This window comes from Plectropomus leopardus, chromosome 17 (assembly GCF_008729295.1).
Source record: "Plectropomus leopardus isolate mb chromosome 17, YSFRI_Pleo_2.0, whole genome shotgun sequence".
In the NCBI taxonomy this organism is placed as follows: domain Eukaryota; kingdom Metazoa; phylum Chordata; class Actinopteri; order Perciformes; family Serranidae; genus Plectropomus; species Plectropomus leopardus.
This window is the reverse complement of record NC_056479.1, coordinates 5,214,481-5,236,698: the sequence shown is the minus strand read 5'-3', so window position 1 is coordinate 5,236,698 and position 22,218 is coordinate 5,214,481. Positions and strand designations below refer to the sequence as shown.

Below are 22,218 nucleotides of genomic sequence, written 5' to 3'. Positions count from 1 at the left end.
ATATTGATATGTGCAACCTATGTTTTTCCTCCTAACTGCAGAGAACGAAAAGTCTCTCCTGTAGTGGAATAAACATATTGTGCCTACTCTTATTGTGAGGGCCCACAGATGCAAGGTACAGACATGACAAAATGCTTTTCAATATGTACACATTTATTGGTGAACACAAGAAAGCTGCTTTAACCTAGATTACATGCACAAAATGCCATATTTACTCTCATGTAACAATTTAAAACAAAACTGTAAAATTCCTACCAAATTAACAGGCTGAAATGATGTTCTCCTTGAGACAGTCCTGACGATGGTCAAAACCAGTGCAAATTTGAGCTGTTTCAACTCATAAACATTGTAAATTAAAGTGTCATCTTATTGGCCTGTCATATGGTCAGAAAAGTTCTTTATGGGCTGATGCCAACATTTCATTTTAAAACCATTATCTTCCGATACTGTTGATGATATAATTGTGCATCCCTAATGCTAAGATGCATAAGAAGTCAGAGGCCACTGGGTTAGCATGCAAAACAGTGCAACATCAGATATATGCAAGGGATTATTAGGGAATGATTACTTTGTAAGGTTGTTTGTCACGTAATTGTTTGCTTTGCAGTTGTTCCAACTGTTGATGAAAAGTGATCCTTTCTGAGTCTTATAAATATCTGTGCTGTTTTTTTTTCTTTTTTGCATTTGATAAACCTTTAAACCCACAGATCTTTTATTCAAACTGGACTCCTTGAAGCATGCTTCATTATTCCATCTGTACCCAAAACAGCATGGACGTTATTTTATAGCTGTCTTTTTTTGATTAACTTATATTAAATGATTTTTCTGTTGATTTCTTTTTTAACAGGCAAGTGAAAAACTCAACATTGAATCCAAATGCAAAAGAATTTCTACCCATCAAAGTAAATGCAGTCCAGGTGGGTTTGTTGGGACCGTTTTACACACACACACACACACACACACACACACACACACACACACACAGATTCTTAGACACTCACCTTTTCATTTCAATCACTGTTTTGATGTTGGTGAATGATTTGACACTTGATGGATACCAAATAGTTTGTTTACGTGTTCTACAACTGATAATGATCAAGCTGGTCTATGAGAAACCTTTCATGTAGAACTGTCAAAAACTCCTAAATTTAGCTTCAGATTTTCCTCTCAAGACAATATTTCTTTCTGACAGAAGCCAGCGCCAACCCCTACCCCTCCTCGACCAACACCCCCGAGCCCCTCTTTGGTTCTGCCTCCTCCAGGACAGCCAGGAGGAGGTGCCATCTACAGCAACCCACCTGGACACTACCTGTCCTATGTCTCCCCCCTCCACATCCAAGGACACCAGATCCAGGTCTGAATCCGTCTCTTTAGTGTCTATCACCAACAGTGTTATTGTATACATATATTACATTGTTGTCTCATTAATCAGATGGTAGTGGAGATTCATCTCAGAGAAAACTTTACGCTGCTGTAATTTAATTTATCATCCTTGTCTTCACCCCAGGCTCCTCAGATGTATCAGTACACCATGTCAAGTGTCAACCAGGGCAAATACCCCAGAGCCAAAGGTAATCACAAACACACATCTGTGATTTTTTTTAAATTTCAGAGATATGAGGCAAAAATACTGCGAGATGAAAGAGACAGGTGCATGCAGGTGTTATAAAATGTAAAAATTAATCGATGTAGTTTGATGTACTCGTCCCACTTATCATTTTTAGTAGTTGGAGCTGTAGCTGTGTTCATAGAGTGGATTAGGTGCTTTAACTCGAACCAAAAATCACATTCCTTCTCAGAGTCATAATTCAGTGAAATGTCAACACACAGACTTGAAACATTTTTTGTTTAAGTGTGACTCGCACATGTTGTATGTTTATTGCCTTGTTTGTTCATTTGAAATAAACAAAACAAACAAACCCCATACCTCCCATCAAACTTAGACAAACACATATCAAGAGAGACAAAATGTGGAAATGTGATATCAACAAGTGTAACTCCATGGCTACATTTGTTTACATCCCAAAAAAATAACAAAGATTCAGTACTGTAGCAACAAATATCAACTTTTTCTGTGTTACACTGTCAGTATTTTTTGGCATTTCTTCTCATCGAGGTAGAGCTCGCCCGAGGTAATAGACTGAGCATGTGTTCTGCTGTTGGTCCGCTGTTTCAGGCCCCGTGGTGGGACAACGTCCGGAGCACCACGCCTCCCCGGCCTCCCCCATGATCTCAGCTGCCGCCTCGGCAGCAGGACCGCCGCTGGTAGCATCGCCTTACCCCCAGTCATACCTGCAGTATGGACAGGTGCTTCAGGCCCTGCCCCCACACTACCACGGACAGGTAAGAATATGTGATTTAACATTTAAGTTTTTGAAATATATTCAACCAGTGGATCCCAAACTTTCTTGTTCATGGCTACTTTCAAAAAAGCAATTGGAACTCCTTGTCACAATTTAGATATCTATTAATTTAAATAGACATGATCTAATGTTTATTATCTGATAATGTCAGAACCCTTCAGATTTATAGATTTTTAAAGTCTGACTTCTAATTGATGTTCATCAGATTATAGTTTATTAAAATACCATACATGGTTTGAGTAGTTAATAAAATCTTTTACATGACTGTTTTTTTTTAAACTCATCTGTTACTTTTGGGATTTCCAGCCAGTTTACTCGATGCTGCAGGGGGGTGCAAGGATGCTGACGTCTGGGGCCCCTCCTCAGCAGATGGGTCCTCCTGGTCCCCAGTACCCTGGCCAGAGTGATGGCCCGCCGGGGCCACAACAGGGCATGTATGGTAAGTAAATTTTCCGTTTTTAATTTAATGAAAGGCACAAGGGGAAGAAAATATACAGTAGCTTGGTTTGTTGTGATCAGCCCTTATAATTAGTCATCAACTGCGTATTCAGGATTCTGAGAGCAAAGATGTCATGCAAAATGTTGGTTCAGCCGGTGTTAGCTGCACCGCTAGCTATCTCCCACACATCAGATCTGGCTGGGGAGCAAAATTAACCTGTAGACAGAAACGTATAACCAGTCAAAAATATTCTCGGCAGTTACCCGGTTACCTGTTGAAATCCCTAACTGTGACAATGAGGTCTGTGGGAAAAAAAAAAGAATGAAAGACTGGTACAGAATAACTTATCATAGGTACATCTGCAGATTAAAGTTTCAGCTTTTCTAAAGCTTGGCTGTATAGAGTTGGTTTAACAGTATAATGTCATCTGTATAAAGATGGACAGTAAAGTATTATCACAAAAATGTAAAAAAAGAAGTGGTCCAAGCATTGAACCTTAAGGGACTCTTTTTTGTTATAGGTAAGAATTTAGATGAAGCATTACCCAACCTTACACCTTACACTAATGTGTGTCCAATGCAGAGCAAATGTTTAGTAAAATGCATAGCTAGCTCCACGTTTAACAGTAGATGATTTTTTAAAATGTTCCATCTATATAGGATTTTAAATTAGAAATGTACAATGATATGAAAGCAGACAAGATACTGGATGATATATAGACTTGGATATCTGCAACCTTTGTTTTGGTAACATTTCCTTCATTTTCTTTGAACATACAGAGCAGCTACAAGTTATATGTAGTGCTTTCTGGAGGAATATTTTGCTTTTAATGACTGACAAGTTGCTAAATAATCACCATTATTTATTTTTTATTGTCTCAGCTCAGTCATTCTCTCACCATTCGGGCTCCATCCATCATCCTCAGCCCTCCAGCACTCCCACTGGGAATCAACCCCCTCCCCAGCACACAGCTCCCAGTCCAGGACACACTCAGGTAACACTTTACGAACATTAATGGTGATCAACAGCTGCTTGGATGATGGAAAATGTTGTCCCTATGAAAAGCTTCTGCATACATTTTGAATGGTTGGTTAATTTATACACAATTTGTAGTCAAATTTTGACAGAACCAGATAAAATATTATAATTAGATTGTATTTGTCACAATTTGAAATAACATACAAGGCTATTCTGCAAATTGTTCGTCCTGAAAATGATATAAAAACATACTCAGTAATCTTAGCAATAGTGTAATAAACCTTTTTAAACTATGTGATGTCCAGTTGTGAAATCTTTGCCTCTTCCTGTCACACGATTTGATCAAACTTTGGGTTTTAACCTCATATGTCCTGTTTTCCCTCTCAGTCGAGTCAGGCTGCTCCTCAGCCTCAATCCATGTTCCACTCAGGAGGTTTATCAGCCCCCACCCCTCCTAACCTGCCGCCGGGCCACAGCTCCCCGCAGGCCTCCTACACCATGCAGGGTTACAGCCTCCCCACCCACCAGCCTCTGCCCCACGGCTTCCCCTCCATCAGCCAACTCACTCAGGTGAAGATGAACTTCAGGCAACTTTTACTGGAGTATTTTCACAATGTGTTTTCTATTACTTTTACCAAAGTAAAAGAGCTGAATACTTGCACTACTGTATGTCCTTGGCGGAAGATGGACGCAAGCGATGTCCGTTTTATAGACGTGGTCTCAGTTTGTCGTCTCTCATGAGTTGTCTTGTGTGTCCTGTGCAGGCTCATGTCACAGGAGGCATGTCAGGCCCTCATCACTCTGCAGGTCATGGCCTGCCGCCCGTAATGCTGCACTACGTCTCCCCTCAGCAGGGCGGCAACTCCAACCCCCAACACGGCCCCCAGCAGGGAGCACCACAACATTTTTACATTGGACACCCACAAGGTAAAACACACACCTGGTCTCAGACTGACTGTGGGCCATGAAAAACCAGATGTTTTAGATGTGAAAAGTTACTGCTCAGCACAGGCAAAATGCAGTATCTGTCATTTTAATCACATACTAGTGTATGACTTTTTTCGATTACTTTTTTATGACATACTATACAATAACTATTTTGATAGGCGATACTAAGACTTTTTTGATGACATAGTATACTAACTCTAACATGATTTACTAGTTTTTTGTGCAATAATGGTAGACATACTTAACTATAACTGTGCAAGTTTTGACATTACAGAGTGTGACTTTTTTGTGAGATTTTGAACAAATTGCTATAGTATGACTTTTTTGTGGGATTTTTGACAAAATACTATACTATGACTTTTTTTGTACGATTTTTTGAAGACATACTATAGTATGACATTTTTATTCAATTTTGAACAACATACTGTACTATGTGTGATTTTTGACATTCTATAGTGTGACTTTTTTGTGCAATCTTGAATTACATACTATACAAAACATCCGAAAACAACCTAAAATGGTGTGCCAAGGCATGCCATAGCATAGCATTTTATCAAAACAACCAAATACAAAATGCAAGGCTATAGTATGGCAAAAATGTCAAAATATGACATCTCCCAAAAACAGCTTTAAACCGCTAAAAACAATTTAAAATAGTGTTCCCAGGCATGCCATTGCATAGCATGCTGCAAAAACAGCCCAAAACACTATAATATAGCATGTTGAAAAAATGACCGAAGATGCAAGGCTATAGTATGGCAAAAATGTCAAAATATGACAAATCCCAAAAACAGCTGAAAAAAGCTAAAAACAACCTAAAATAGTGTTCCCAGGCATTTGTCAAAATATGACAAATCCCAAAAACAGCTGAAAACAGCGAAAAACAACGTAAAATAGTGTGCCAAGGAATGCCGTTTCACAGCATGTTTTCAAAACAACCAAATACACTATAATATAACATGTTGAAAAAATGACTGAGGATGCAAGGCTATAGTATGGCAAAAATGTCAAAATATGACAAATCCCAAAAACAGCTGAAAAAAGCTAAAAACAACCTAAAATAGTGTTCCCAGGCATTTGTCAAAATATGACAAATCCCAAAAACAGCTGAAAACAGCGAAAAACAACGTAAAATAGTGTGCCAAGGAATGCCGTTTCACAGCATGTTTTCAAAACAACCAAATACACTATAATATAACATGTTGAAAAAATGACTGAGGATGCAAGGCTATAGTATGGCAAAAATGTCAAAATATGACAAATCCCAAAAACAGCTGAAAACAGCTAAAAACAACCTAAAATAGTGTGCCAAGGCATGCCATAGTATAGCATGCTGCAACAACAGCCCAAAATACTATAATATAGCATGTTGAAAAAATCACAGAAGATGCAAGGCTATAGTATGGCAAAAATGTCAAAATATGACAAGTCCCAAAAACAGCTGAAAACAGCGAGAAACAACCTAAAATAGTGTGCCAAGGCATGCCATAGCATAGCATTTTATCAAAACAACCAAATACACTATAATATAGCATGTTGAAAAAATGACCGAAAATGCAAGGCTGTAGTATGGCAAAAATGTCAAAATATGACATTTACAAAAACCAGCTGAAAACAGCTAATAACAACCAAAAATAGTGTGCCAAGGCATGCCATAGCATAGCATGCTGCAACAACAGCCAAAAACACTATAATACAGCATGTCGAAAAAATGACCGAAGATTCAAGGCTATAGTATGGCAAAAATGTCAAAATATGACATTTACAAAAACAGCTGAAAACAGCTAATAACAACCTAAAATAGTGTGCCAAGGCATGCCATAGCATAGCATGCTGTAACAACAGCCAAAAACACTATAATATAGCATGTCGAAAAAATGACCGAAGATTCAAGGCTATAGTATGGCAAAAATGTCAAAATATGACATTTACAAAAACAGCTTAAAACAGCAAATAACAACCTATAATAGAGTGCCAAGGCATGGCATAGCATAGCATGCTGTAACAACAGCCCAAAACACTATAATATAGCACGTTGAAAAAATGACCGAAGATGCAAGGCTATAGTATGGCAAAAATGTCAAAATATGACATTTCCCAAAAACAGCTTAAAACAGCTAAAAACAATTTAAAATGTGTGCCAAGGCATGGCATAGCATAGCATGCTGTAACAACAGCCCAAAACACATATAATAATATAGCATGTCGAAAAAATGACCGAAGATGCAAGGCTATAGTATGGCAAAAATGTCAAAATATGACATTTCCCAAAAACAGCTTAAAACAGCTAATAACAACCTAAAATAGTGTGCCAAGGCATGGCATAGCATAGCATGCTGTAACAACAGCCAAAAACACTATAATATAGCATGTTGAAAAAATGACCGAAGATGCAAGGCTATAGTATGGCAAAAATGTCAAAATATGACATCTCCCAAAAACAGCTTAAAACAGCTAAAAACAATTTAAAAATAGTGTTCCCAGGCATGCCATAGCATAGCATGCTGCAACAACAGCCAAAAACAAGATAATATAGCATGTCGAAAAAATGACAGAAGATGCAAGGCTATAGTATGGCAAAAGTGTCAAAATATGACATCTCCCAAAAACAGCTGAAAACTGCCGAAAACCACCTAAAATAGTGTGCCAAGGCATGCCATTGTACAGCATGTTATCAAAATAACCAAATACACGATAATATAGCATGTTGAAAAAATGACCGAAGATGCAAGGCTATAGTATGGCAAAAATGTCAAAATATGACATCTCCCAAAAACAGCTAAAAAAATTTAAAATAGTGTTCCCAGGCATGCCATAGCATAGCATGCTGCAACAACAGCCAAAACCAATATAATATAGCATGTTGAAAAAATGACCGAAGATACAAGGCTATAGTATGGCAAAAATGTCAAAATGTGACATTTACAAAAAACTGCTGAAAACTGCTGAAAACCAGCTAAAATAGTGTACCAAAACATGCCATAGCATAGCATATTATTAAAACAACCAAATACACTATAATATAGCATGTTGAAAAAATGACCGAAAATGCAAGGCTATAGTATGGCAAAAATGTCAAAATATGACATCTCCCCAAAACAGCTGAAAGCTGCTGAAAACCACCTAAAATAGTGTTCCCAGGCATGCCACAGCATAGCATGTTGCAAAAAGAGCCCAAAACACTATAATATAGCATGTTGAAAAAATGACCGAAGATGCAAGGCTATAGTATGGCAAAAATGTCAAAATATGACATCTCCCCAAAACAGCTGAAAGCTGCTGAAAACCACCTAAAATAGTGTTCCCAGGCATGCCACAGCATAGCATGCTGCAACAACAGCCAAAACCAATATAATATAGCATGTCGAAAAAATGACCGAAGATGCAAGGCTATAGTATGGCAAAAATGTCAAAATATGACATCTCCCAAAAACGGCTTAAAACAGCTAATAACCTATAATAGAGTGCCAAGGCATGGCATAGCATAGCATGCTGTAACAACAGCCCAAAACACTATAATATAGCATGTTGAAAAAATGACCGAAGATGCAAGGCTATAGTATGGCAAAAATGTCAAAATATGACATCTCCCAAAAACAGCTTAAAACAGCTAAAAACAATATAAAATAGTGTTCCAAGGCATGCCATAGCATAGCATGCTGTAACAACAGCCAAAACACTATATATAATATAGCATGTCGAAAAAATGACCGAAGATGCAAGGCTATAGTATGGCAAAAATGTCAAAATATGACATCTCCCAAAAACAGCTGAAAACTGCTAAAAACAATTTAAATAGTGTTCCAGGCATGCCATAGCATTGCATGCTGCAAAAACAGCCAAAACCACTATATAATATAGCATGTTGAAAAAATGACCGAAGATGCAAGGCTATAGTATGGCAAAAATGTCAAAATATGACATCTCCCAAAAACAGCTGAAAACTGCTGAAAACCACCTAAAATAGTGTTTCCAGGCATGCCATAGCATAGCATGCTGCAAAACAGCCCAAAACACTATAATATAGCATGTCGAAAAAATGACCGAAGATGCAAGGCTATAGTATGGCAAAAATGTCAAAATATGACATCTCCCAAAAACAGCTTAAAACAGCTAATAACAACCTAAAATAGTGTGCCAAGGCATGCCATAGCATAGCATGCTATCAAAACAACACCAAAACACTATAATATAGCATGTTGAAAAAATGACCGAAGATGCAAGGCTATAGTATGGCAAAAATGTCAAAATATGACATCTCCCAAAAACAGCTTAAAACTGCTAAAAACAATTTAAAATAGTGTTTCCCAGGCATGCCATAGCATAGCATGCTGCAACAACAGCCAAAAACAAGATATAATATAGCATGTTGAAAAAATGACCGAAGATGCAAGGCTATAGTATGGCAAAAATGTCAAAATATGACATCTCCCAAAAACAGCTGAAAACTGCTGAAAACCACCTAAAATAGTGTGCCAGGCATGCCATAGCATAGCATGTTGCAAAACAACCAAAACACTATAATATAGCATGTTGAAAAAATGACCGAAGATGCAAGGCTATAGTATGGCAAAAATGTCAAAATATGACACATCTCCCAAAAACAGCTTAAAACACAATTTAAAATAGTGTTCCCAAGGCATGCCATAGCATAGCATGCTGCAACAACAGCCAAAAACACATATAATATAGCATGTTGAAAAAATGACCGAAGATGCAAGGCTATAGTATGGCAAAAATGTCAAAATATGACATTTCCCAAAAAACAGCTTAAAACTGCTGAAAACAGCTAAAATAGTGTTCCCAAAACATGCCATAGCATAGCATATTGCAAAAACAGCCAAAAACACTATAATATAGCATGTTGAAAAAAATGACCGAAAATGCAAGGCTATAGTATGGCAAAAATGTCAAAATATGACATCTCCCCAAAAACAGCTGAAAACTGCTGAAAACCACCTAAAATAGTGTTCCAGGCATGCATGCATTGCATAGCATGTTGCAAAAAAGCCCAAAACACTATAATATAGCATGTTGAAAAAAATGACCGAAGATGCAAGGCTATAGTATGGCAAAAATGTCAAAATATGACATCTCCCAAAAACAGCTTAAAAGCTGCTAAAAACAATTAAAATAGTGTTCCCAGGCATGCCATAGCATAGCATGCTGCAACAACAGCCAAAACCAATAATATAGCATGTTGAAAAAATGACCGAAAAGATGCAAGGCTATAGTATGGCAAAAATGTCAAAATATGACATCTCCAAAAAACAGCTTAAAACAGCTAATAACCACCTAAAATAGTGTGCCAAGGCATGCATAGCATAGCATGCTGTAAAACAGCCCAAAACACTATAATATAGCATGTTGAAAAATGACCGAAGATGCAAGGCTATAGTATGGCAAAAATGTCAAAATATGACATCTCCCAAAAACAGCTGAAAACAGCTAAAAACAATTTAAAATAGTGTTCCCAGGCATGCCATAGCATAGCATGCTGCAACAAACAGCCAAAAACACATATAATATAGCATGTCGAAAAAATGACCGAAAATGCAAGGCTATATAGTATGGCAAAAATGTCAAAATATGACATCTCCCAAAAACAGCTGAAAAACTGCTGAAAACCACCTAAAATAGTGTGCCAAGGCATGCCATTGTACAGCATGTTATCAAAAAACCAAATACACTATAATATAGCATGTTGAAAAAATGACCGAAGATGCAAGGCTATAGTATGGCAAAAATGTCAAAATATGACATCTCCCAAAAACAGCTTAAAACTGCTAAAAACAATTTAAAATAGTGTGCCAAGGCATGGCATAGCATAGCATGCTGCAAACAACAGCCAAAACCAATATAATATAGCATGTCGAAAAAAATGACCGAAGATGCAAGGCTATAGTATGGCAAAAATGTCAAAATATGACATCTCCCAAAAACAGCTTAAAACTGTCTAATAAAACAATCTAAAATAGTGTGCCAAAGGCATGCCATTATAGCATGCTGTTAAAAACAACCAAAACACTATAATATAGCATGTTGAAAAAATGACCGAAAATGCAAGGCTATAGTATGGCAAAAATGTCAAAATATGACATCTCCCAAAAACAGCTGAAAACTGCTGAAAAACACCTAAAATAGTGTTTCCCAGGCATGCCATAGCATAGCATGCTGCAAAACAGCCCAAAACACTATAATATAGCATGTTGAAAAAATGACCGAAGATGCAAGGCTATAGTATGGCAAAAATGTCAAAATATGACATTTCCCAAAAAACAGCTTACAACAGCTAATAACAACCTAAAATAGTGTGCCAAGGCATGGCATAGCATAGCATGCTGTAACAACAGCCCAAAACACTATAATATAGCATGTTGAAAAAATGACCGAAAATGCAAGGCTATAGTATGGCAAAAAACTGTCAAAATATGACATCTCCCAAAAACAGCTTTAAAACAGCTAAAACAACCTAAAATAGTGTGCCAAGTTATGCCATAGCATAGCATGCTGCAACAACAGCCAAAACCACTATAATATAGCATGTTGAAAAAATGACCGAAAATGCAAGGCTATAGTATGGCAAAAATGTCAAAATATGACATCTCCCAAAAACAGCTTAAAACAGCTAAAAACAATAAAATAGTGTGCCAGGCATGCCATAGCATAACATGCTGCAACAAAATAACAAAAACACTAGATAATATAGCATGTCGAAAAAATGACCGAAGATGCAAGGCTATAGTATGGCAAAAATGTCAAAATATGACATCTCCCAAAAACAGCTGAAAACTGCTGAAAACCACCTAAAATAGTGTGCCAAGGCATGCCATTGTACAGCATAGCATGCTGCAACAAAAAAAAAACACTATAATATAGCATGTTGAAAAAATGACCGAAGATGCAAGGCTATAGTATGGCAAAAATGTCAAAATATGACATCTCCCAAAAACAGCTTAAAAACCTAATTTAAAATAGTGTGCCAAGGCATGCCATAGCATAGCATGCTGCAACAACAGCCAAAAACCAATATAATATAGCATGTTGAAAAAATGACCGAAGATGCAAGGCTATAGTATGGCAAAAATGTCAAAATATGACATTTCCCAAAAACAGCTTAAAACTGCTGAAAAACAAGCTAAAATAGTGTGCCAAAACATGCCATAGCATAGCATATTAAAAACAACCAAAACACACTATAATATAGCATGTTGAAAAAATGACCGAAAATGCAAGGCTATAGTATGGCAAAAATGTCAAAATATGACATCTCCCCAAAACAGCTGAAAACTGCTGAAAACACCTAAAATAGTGTGCCCAGGCATGCCATAGCATAGCATGTTGCAAAAAGAGCCCAAAACACTATAATATAGCATGTTGAAAAAATGACCGAAGATGCAAGGCTATAGTATGGCAAAAATGTCAAAATATGACATCTCCCAAAAACAGCTGAAAACTGCTGAAAACCACCTAAAATAGTGTTCCCAGGCATGCCATAGCATAGCATGCTGCAACAACAGCCAAAACCAATATAATATAGCATGTTGAAAAAATGACCGAAGATGCAAGGCTATAGTATGGCAAAAATGTCAAAATATGACATCTCCCAAAAAACAGCTTAAAACAGCTAAAAACCACCTAAAAGAGTGTGCCAAGGCATGCCATAGCATAGCATGCTGCAACAACAGCCCAAAACACTATAATATAGCATGTTGAAAAAATGACCGAAGATGCAAGGCTATAGTATGGCAAAAATGTCAAAATATGACATCTCCCAAAAACAGCTTAAAACAGCTAATAACAACCTAAAAATAGTGCCAAGGCATGGCATAGCATAGCATGCTGTAACAACAGCCCAAAACACTATAATATAGCATGTTGAAAAAAATGACCGAAGATGCAAGGCTATAGTATGGCAAAAATGTCAAAATATGACATCTCCCAAAAACAGCTGAAAACAGCTAAAAACCACCTAAAATAGTGTTCCCAGGCATGCCATAGCATAGCATGCTGCAAAAAACAGCCAAAACACTATAATATAGCATGTCGAAAAAAATGACCGAAGATGCAAGGCTATAGTATGGCAAAAATGTCAAAATATGACATCTCCCAAAAACAGCTGAAAACTGCTAAAACCACCTAAAATAGTGTGCCAAGGCATGCCATAGCATAGCATGTGCAAAAACAGCCAAAACACTATAATATAGCATGTTGAAAAAATGACCGAAAATGCAAGGCTATAGTATGGCAAAAATGTCAAAATATGACATCTCCCAAAAACAGCTTAAAACTGCTAAAAACAATTTAAAATAGTGTTCCAAGGCATGCCATAGCATAGCATGCTGCAACAACAGCCAAAACCAATATAATATAGCATGTTGAAAAAATGACCGAAGATGCAAGGCTATAGTATGGCAAAAATGTCAAAATATGACATCTCCCAAAAACAGCTGAAAACTGCTAAAAAACAATTAAAATAGTGTTCCCAGGCATGCCATAGCATTGCATGCTGCAACAACAGCCAAAACACTATAATATAGCATGTTGAAAAAATGACCGAAGATGCAAGGCTATAGTATGGCAAAAATGTCAAAATATGACATCTCCCAAAAACAGCTGAAAACTGCTGAAAACCACCTAAAATAGTGTGCCCAGGCATGCCATAGCATAGCATGCTGCAAAAACAGCCCAAAACACTATAATATAGCATGTTGAAAAAATGACCGAAGATGCAAGGCTATAGTATGGCAAAAAATGTCAAAATATGACATCTCCCAAAAACAGCTTTTAAAACAGCTAAATAACAACCTAAAATAGTGTGCCAAGGCATGCCATAGCATAGCATGCTGCAAAACAGCCCAAAAACACTATAATATAGCATGTTGAAAAAATGACCGAAGATGCAAGGCTATAGTATGGCAAAAATGTCAAAATATGACATCTCCCAAAAACAGCTTAAAACAGCTAAAACAACCTAAAAATAGTGTGCCAAGCATGCCATAGCATAGCATGCTGCAACAACAGCCCAAAACACTATAATATAGCATGTTGAAAAAATGACCGAAAATGCAAGGCTATAGTATGGCAAAAATGTCAAAATATGACATCTCCCAAAAACAGCTTAAAACAGCTAAAAACAATTTAAAATAGTGTGCCAAGGCATGCCATAGCATAGCATGTGCAAAAACAGCCAAAAACACTATAATATAGCATGTTGAAAAAATGACCGAAAATGCAAGGCTATAGTATGGCAAAAATGTCAAAATATGACATCTCCCAAAAACAGCTTAAAACTGCTGAAAACACCTAAAATAGTGTGCCAAGGCATGCCATTGTATAGCATGTTATCAAAACAACCAAAAACACTATAATATAGCATGTTGAAAAAATGACCGAAGATGCAAGGCTATAGTATGGCAAAAATGTCAAAATATGACATCTCCCAAAAACAGCTGAAAACTGCTGAAAAACAACCTAAAATAGTGTGCCAAGGCATGCCATAGCATAGCATGCTGCAACAACAGCCAAAAACACTATAATATAGCATGTTGAAAAAATGACCGAAGATGCAAGGCTATAGTATGGCAAAAATGTCAAAATATGACATTTCCAAAAAACAGCTGAAAACAGCTAAACCAGCTAAAATAGTGTGCCAAGGCATGCCATAGCATAGCATGCTGCAAAAAACAACCAAAAACACTATAATATAGCATGTTGAAAAAATGACCGAAAATGCAAGGCTATAGTATGGCAAAAAATGTCAAAATATGACATCTCCCAAAAACAGCTGAAAACTGCTGAAAACACCTAAATAGTGTGCCCAGGCATGCCATAGCATAGCATGCTGCAAAACAGCCCAAAACACTATAATATAGCATGTTGAAAAAATGACCGAAGATGCAAGGCTATAGTATGGCAAAAATGTCAAAATATGACATTTCCCAAAAACAGCTTAAAACAGCTAATAACAACCTAAAATAGTGTGCCCAGGCATGCCATAGCATAGCATGCTGCAAAAACAGCCCAAAACACTATAATATAGCATGTTGAAAAAATGACCGAAAATGCAAGGCTATAGTATGGCAAAAATGTCAAAATATGACATCTCCCAAAAACAGCTGAAAACAGCTGAAAACCACCTAAAATAGTGTGCCCAGGCATGCCATAGCATAGCATGCTGCAAAACAGCCCAAAACACTATAATATAGCATGTTGAAAAAATGACCGAAGATGCAAGGCTATAGTATGGCAAAAATGTCAAAATATGACATCTCCCAAAAACAGCTTAAAAACAGCTAATAACAACCTAAAATAGTGTGCCAAGGCATGGCATAGCATAGCATGCTGCAAAAAACAGCCCAAAACACTATAATATAGCATGTTGAAAAAAATGATGACCGAAATGCAAGGCTATAGTATGGCAAAAATGTCAAAATATGACATCTCCCAAAAACAGCTTAAAACTGCTGAAAACAACCTAAAATAGTGTGCCAAGGCATGGCATAGCATAGCATGCTGCAACAACAGCCAAAAACACTATAATATAGCATGTTGAAAAAATGACCGAAAATGCAAGGCTATAGTATGGCAAAAATGTCAAAATATGACATCTCCCAAAAACAGCTTAAACAGCTAAAACAACCTAAAATAGTGTGCCAAGGCATGGCATAGCATAGCATGCTGTAAAAACAGCCCAAAACACTATAATATAGCATGTTGAAAAAATGACCGAAAATGCAAGGCTATAGTATGGCAAAAATGTCAAAATATGACATCTCCCAAAAAACAGCTGAAAACTGCTGAAAACCAGCTAAAATAGTGTGCCAAAACATGCCATAGCATAGCATGTTATCAAAACAACCAAAACACTATAATATAGCATGTTGAAAAAATGACCGAAAATGCAAGGCTATAGTATGGCAAAAATGTCAAAATATGACATCTCCCAAAAAACAGCTTAAAACAGCTAAAACAACCTAAAATAGTGTGCCAAGGCATGGCATAGCATAGCATGCTGCAACAACAGCCAAAAAACAATATAATATAGCATGTCGAAAAAATGACCGAAAATGCAAGGCTATAGTATGGCAAAAATGTCAAAATATGACATCTCCCAAAAACAGCTGAAAACTGCTGAAAACCACCTAAAATAGTGTGCCAAGGCATGCCATAGCATAGCATGCTGCAAAAACAGCCCAAAACACTATAATATAGCATGTTGAAAAAATGACCGAAGATGCAAGGCTATAGTATGGCAAAAATGTCAAAATATGACATCTCCCAAAAACAGCTTAAAAACTGCTGAAAACAACCTAAAATAGTGTGCCAAGGCATGCCATAGCATAGCATGCTGCAAAAACAGCCCAAAACACTATAATATAGCATGTTGAAAAAATGACCGAAATGCAAGGCTATAGTATGGCAAAAATGTCAAAATATGACATCTCCCAAAAAAACAGCTTAAAACAGCTAAAAACAACCTAAAATAGTGTGCCAAGGCATGCCATAGCATAGCATGCTGTAACAACAGCCCAAAACACTATAATATAGCATGTTGAAAAAATGACCGAAAATGCAAGGCTATAGTATGGCAAAAATGTCAAAATATGACATTTCCAAAAAACAGCTGAAAACAGCTAAAAACAACCTAAAATAGTGTGCCAAGGCATGCCATAGCATAGCATGCTGCAACAAACAGCCAAAAACACTATAATATAGCATGTCGAAAAAATGACCGAAATGCAAGGCTATAGTATGGCAAAAATGTCAAAATATGACATCGTCCCAAAAACAGCTGAAAACTGCTGAAAACCGGTGAAAATAGTGTGCCAAGGCATGCCATAGCATAGCATGTTGCAAAAACAACCAAAAACACTATAAATATAGCATGTTGAAAAAAAAAAATGACCGAAAATGCAAGGCTATAGTATGGCAAAAATGTCAAAATATGACATCTCCCCAAAACAGCTGAAAACAGCTGAAAACACCTAAAATAGTGTGCCAAGGCATGCCATAGCATAGCATGCTGCAAAAACAGCCCAAAACACTATAATATAGCATGTTGAAAAAAATGACCGAAAATGCAAGGCTATAGTATGGCAAAAATGTCAAAATATGACATCTCCCAAAAACAGCTTTAAAACAGCTAAAACAACCTAAAATAGTGTGCCAAGGCATGCCATAGCATAGCATGCTGCAAAAACAACCAAAACACTATAATATAGCATGTTGAAAAAATGACCGAAGATGCAAGGCTATAGTATGGCAAAAATGTCAAATATGACATCTCCCAAAAAACAGCTTTAAAACTGCTAAAAACAACCTAAAATAGTGTGCCAAGGCATGCCATAGCATAGCATGTTGCAAAACAACCAAAAACACTATAATATAGCATGTTGAAAAAATGACCGAAGATGCAAGGCTATAGTATGGCAAAAATGTCAAAATATGACATCTCCCAAAAACAGCTGAAAACTGCTGAAAACAACCTAAAATAGTGTGCCAAGGCATGCCATAGCATAGCATGCTGCAAAAACAGCCAAAAACACTATAATATAGCATGTCGAAAAAAATGACCGAAAATGCAAGGCTATAGTATGGCAAAAATGTCAAAATATGACATCTCCCAAAAACAGCTTAAAACAGCTAAAACAAACCTAAAATAGTGTGCCAAGGCATGCCATAGCATAGCATGCTGCAAAAAAACAGCCAAAACCACTATAATATAGCATGTTGAAAAAATGACCGAAAATGCAAGGCTATAGTATGGCAAAAATGTCAAAATATGACATCTCCCAAAAACAGCTTAAAACAGCTAAAAACAATTTAAAAAATAGTGTTCCAAAACATGCCATAGCATAGCATGCTGCAAAAACAGCCAAAAACACTATAATATAGCATGTTGAAAAAATGACCGAAGATGCAAGGCTATAGTATGGCAAAAAATGTCAAAATATGACATCTCCCAAAAACAGCTTAAAACAGCTAATAACAACCTAAAATAGTGTGCCAAGGCATGGCATAGCATAGCATGCTGTAACAACAGCCCAAAACACTATAATATAGCATGTTGAAAAAATGACCGAAAATGCAAGGCTATAGTATGGTAAAAATGTCAAAATGCGACATTTACAAAAAACAGCTGAAAACTGCTGAAAACCAGCTAAAATAGTGTACCAAAACATGCCATAGCATAGCATGTTATCAAAAACAACCAAATACACTATAATATAGGATGTTGAAAAAATGACCGACAATGCAAGGCTATAGTATGGCAAAAATGTCAAAATATGACATCTCCCAAAAACAGCTGAAAACAGCTGAAAACAACCTAAAATAGTGTTCCAAGGCATGCCATAGCATAGCATGCTGCAAAACAGCCAAAAACACTATAATATAGCATGTTGAAAAAATGACCGAAGATGCAAGGCTATAGTATGGCAAAAATGTCAAAATATGACATTCCCAAAAACAGCTGAAAACAGCTAAAACCAACCTAAAATAGTGTGCCAAGGCATGGCATAGCATAGCATGCTGTAACAACAGCCAAAAACACTATAATATAGCATGTTGAAAAAATGACCGAAAATGCAAGGCTATAGTATGGTAAAAATGTCAAAATATGACATCTCCCAAAAACAGTTTAAAACAGCTAATAACAACCTAGAATAGTGTGCCATGGCATGCCATAGCATAGCATGCTGCAAAAACAGCCAAAAACACTATAATATAGCATGTTGAAAAAATGACCGAAGATGCAAGGCTATAGTATGGCAAAAAAATGTCAAAATATGACATCTCCCAAAAACAGCTGAAAAGCTGCTGAAGACCGGTAAAATAGTGTGCCAAGGCATACCATAGCATAGCATGTTATCAAAAAACAACCAAATACACTATAATATAGCATGTTGAAAAAATGACTGAAAATGCAAGGCTATAGTATGGCAGAAATGTCAAAATATGACAACTCCCCAAAACAGCTGAAAACAGCTAAAAAACAACGTAAAATAGTGTGCCAAGGCATGCCATAGCATAGCATGCTGCAACAACAGCCAAAAATACTATAATATAGCATGTTGAAAAATTGACCGAAATTGCAAGGCTATAGTATGGCAAAAAATGTCAAAATATGACATCTCCCAAAAAACAGCTTAAAACAGCTAAAAACAATTTAAAATAGTGTGCCAAGGCATGCCATAGCATAGCATGCTGCAAAAACAGCCCAAAAAACACTATAAATATAGCATGCTAATAAAATGACAGAAGATGCAAGGCTATAGTATGGCAAAAATGTCAAAATATGACATTTACAAAAAACCGCTGAAAACCATTATGAAAAATTATTCTTAGACCTCCATAGCACATAGATGTTGCAAAAACGAAAACACGTCGAAATAACGATCGAAAATGCCAAAAACTCAGTGTTCCCTTCAGTGTTTTGTTGACTTTTGGTATGATTTTGGATGACATACTATAGGAAGACATTTTTTTCACCCAAAACACTTTTTGACGTGCTACACCATGGCTTTTTTAAGTGGTATCGACTGAAGTGCATACATACAACAATCTGCAACTTGCTGCCAAAGTTTCCTTGTGTAATTTAAGTTGTTTGTCAATAACAGTCTCAATAAAAAACTGTAGATAAATCTTATTTTAAGAAACATTTTCTGTGTGTTGTGTCTTTCAGCTGTTCAGGTTCAGGCTCACCCCACCCAGCAGATGTCCTTCCACCCCTCTGCTAACTGAACCCGGTCAGTAACAATTGGATTCAAGAGCGAGGAAGACGAGCATTACTGTGTGACGAAAAGCCCCTGAATTTCCCCAAACAACTTGTAACATTCCCCCCCTCCCACTATAAATTAACACGTCCTTATTTTTACCCTCATCTTTTAGACAGAGAGACGTGTCTGGATTTTTAAATGTAAATACAGACTGTGTTCACACAGTGGGAGTGAAGACAATAAATGGTGGAAAGTTTTAGACCGACGACAGTGGAAACAGTTTTTCTCCCCGGCTCATCTCCTCTGTCCTTTTACAGACTAATCCTGTTCATTCATAATAAAACTACTGAATAAAAAAGCCGTGTCCCTGAAGTTCAGTATTTGGTTTAAAATGTAAACTACAGGTAATGTATTTGCTGTCTGGCAGGGTGAAATTACAACATCACTATTTATGTCTGTTGAATATAAGAATACAGCTGGTTAGCTCAGCATCAAGACTGGAAATAGAAGGACACAGTCACACACACAAACACACAAACACACACACACACACACACACTCACTCACATACACATAAATCAAACAATCCTCTGAAAATGGTCGTCAGTCATAGAGTTGATGCAGTTCAATTTTACACTACAATTATAATAATCAGTGAAAAAAAGGTTGTAATAAAAATTGAAAAGTGTTTAAAGACAAAAAAAACATACTTGAGTTACACTCTTTGAGACCTGTTGGTGCAATTTTGTAAGACATGCAACATAACACCAAAAAACATCATAAAATAAATTACAAGTTATGCCATAACATAGCATGTTGGCAAAACAGCCATAACACCATGATATAGCATGTTAAAACAATGACCACAAATGCAAGGCTATAGTATGGCAGAAATGTCAAAATATGACAAGTCCCAAAAACAGCTGAAAACTGCTGAAGACCGGTGAAAATAGTTGCCAAGGCATGCCATAACAACAGCCCAAAACACTATAATATTGCATGTTGAAAAAATGACCCAAAATGCAAGGCTATAGTATGGCAAAAATGTCAAACTATGATACCTACCAAAAACGGCTCAAAACTGCTGAAAACAACCTAAAATAGTGTGCCGAGGCATGCCATAGCATAGCATGCTGCAAAAACAGCCAAAACACTATAATATAGCATGTTGAAAATTGACCGAAAATGCAAGGCTATAGTATGGCAAAAATGTCAAAATATGACACGTCCCAAAAACAGCTTAAAACAGCTAAAAACAGCCTAAAATAATGTGCCAAGGCATGCCATAGCATAGCATGTTATCAAAACAACCAAAAACCCTATAATATAGCATGTTGAAAAAATGGCCGAAAATGCAAGGCTATAGTATGGCAAAAATGTCAAAATATGACATCTCCCAAAAACAGCTTAAAACAGCTAATAACAACCTAAAATAGTGTGCCAAGGCATGCCATAGCATAGCATGCTGTAATAATAGCCAAAAACCCTATAATATTGCATGTTGAAAAAAGGACAGAAAATGCAAGGCTATAGTATGGCAAAAATGTCAAAATATGATATCTCCCCAAAACAGCTGAAAACTGCTGAAAACCACCTAAAATAGTGTACCAAGGCATGCCATAGTATAGCATGCTGCAAAAAGAGCCCAAAACACTATAATATAGCATGTTGAAAAAATGACCGAAGATGCAAGGCTATAGTATGGCAAAAATGTCAAAATATGATACCTACCAAAAACGGCTGAAAACTGCTGAAAACCAGCTAAAATAGTGTGCCAAGGCATGCCATAGTATAGCATGTTATCAAAACAACCCAAAACACGATAATATAGTATGTCGAAAAAATGACCAAAAATGCAAGGCTGATGGCAAAAATGTCAAAATATGACATCTCCAAAAAACAGCTGAAAACTGCTGAAAACCACCTAAAATAGTGTGCCAAGGCATGCTATAGCATAGCATGCAGCAAAAACAGCCCAAAACACTATAATATAGCATGTTGAAAAAATGACTGAAAATGCAAGGCTATAGTATGGCAAAAATGTCAAAATATGATACCTACCAAAAACGGCTCAAAACTGCTGAAGACTGGTGAAAAAAGTTGCCAAGGCATGCCATAGCATAGCATGTTATCAAAACAACCCCAAACACTATAATATAGCATGTTGAAAAATGACCGAAGATGCAAGGCTATAGTATGGCAAAAATGTCAAAATATGACATCTCCCAAAAACAGCTGAAAACTGCTGAAAACAACCTTAAATAGTGTGCCAAGTAATGCCATAGCATAGCATGTTATCAAAACAACCAAAAACCGTATAATATTGCATGTTGAAAAAATGACCGAAAATGCAAGGCTATAGTATGGAAAAAATGTCAAAATATGACATCTCCCAAAAACGGCTCAGAACTGCTGAAAACCACCTAAAATAGTGTGCCAAGGCATGCTATAGCGTAGCATGCTGCAAAAACAGCCAAAAACACTATAATATAGCATGTCAAAAACAAGACCGAAAATGCAAGGCTATAGTATGGCAAAAATGTCAAAATATGACAACTCCCCAAAACAGCTGAAAACAGCAAAAAACAACGTAAAATAGTGTGCCAAGGCATGCCATAGCATAGCATGCTGCAACAACAGCCAAAAATACTATAATATAGCATGTTGAAAAATTGACCGAAAATGCAAGGCTATAGTATGGCAAAAATGTCAAAATATGACACATCCCAAAAACAGCTTAAAACAGCTAAAAACAGCCTAAAATAGTGTG

The 22,218-nt window shown here is 36.7% G+C and overlaps 1 protein-coding gene across 3 annotated transcripts in view; it reads left to right on the top strand.

Annotated features, from left to right (window-relative positions):
• atxn2l (ataxin 2-like) overlaps positions 1-19,801 on the top strand; it is a 30,735-nt gene extending 10,934 nt beyond the window's left edge. For 2 of the 3 annotated variants that reach the window (XM_042504500.1, XM_042504499.1), the window contains exons 15-23: positions 848-917; positions 1,193-1,354; positions 1,508-1,571; positions 2,177-2,343; positions 2,670-2,802; positions 3,684-3,796; positions 4,168-4,350; positions 4,545-4,707; positions 19,415-19,800. In XM_042504500.1, the coding sequence (XP_042360434.1) occupies positions 848-917; positions 1,193-1,354; positions 1,508-1,571; positions 2,177-2,343; positions 2,670-2,802; positions 3,684-3,796; positions 4,168-4,350; positions 4,545-4,707; positions 19,415-19,473 (1,114 nt within the window). In that variant the 3' untranslated portion in view covers positions 19,474-19,800. Of the gene's footprint in view, positions 1-847; positions 918-1,192; positions 1,355-1,507; positions 1,572-2,176; positions 2,344-2,669; positions 2,803-3,683; positions 3,797-4,167; positions 4,351-4,544; positions 4,708-19,414 lie in introns of all 3 variants that reach the window. The other variant, XM_042504501.1, reaches the window with a different exon arrangement.
• Positions 19,802-22,218: the final 2,417 nt, after the last annotated feature.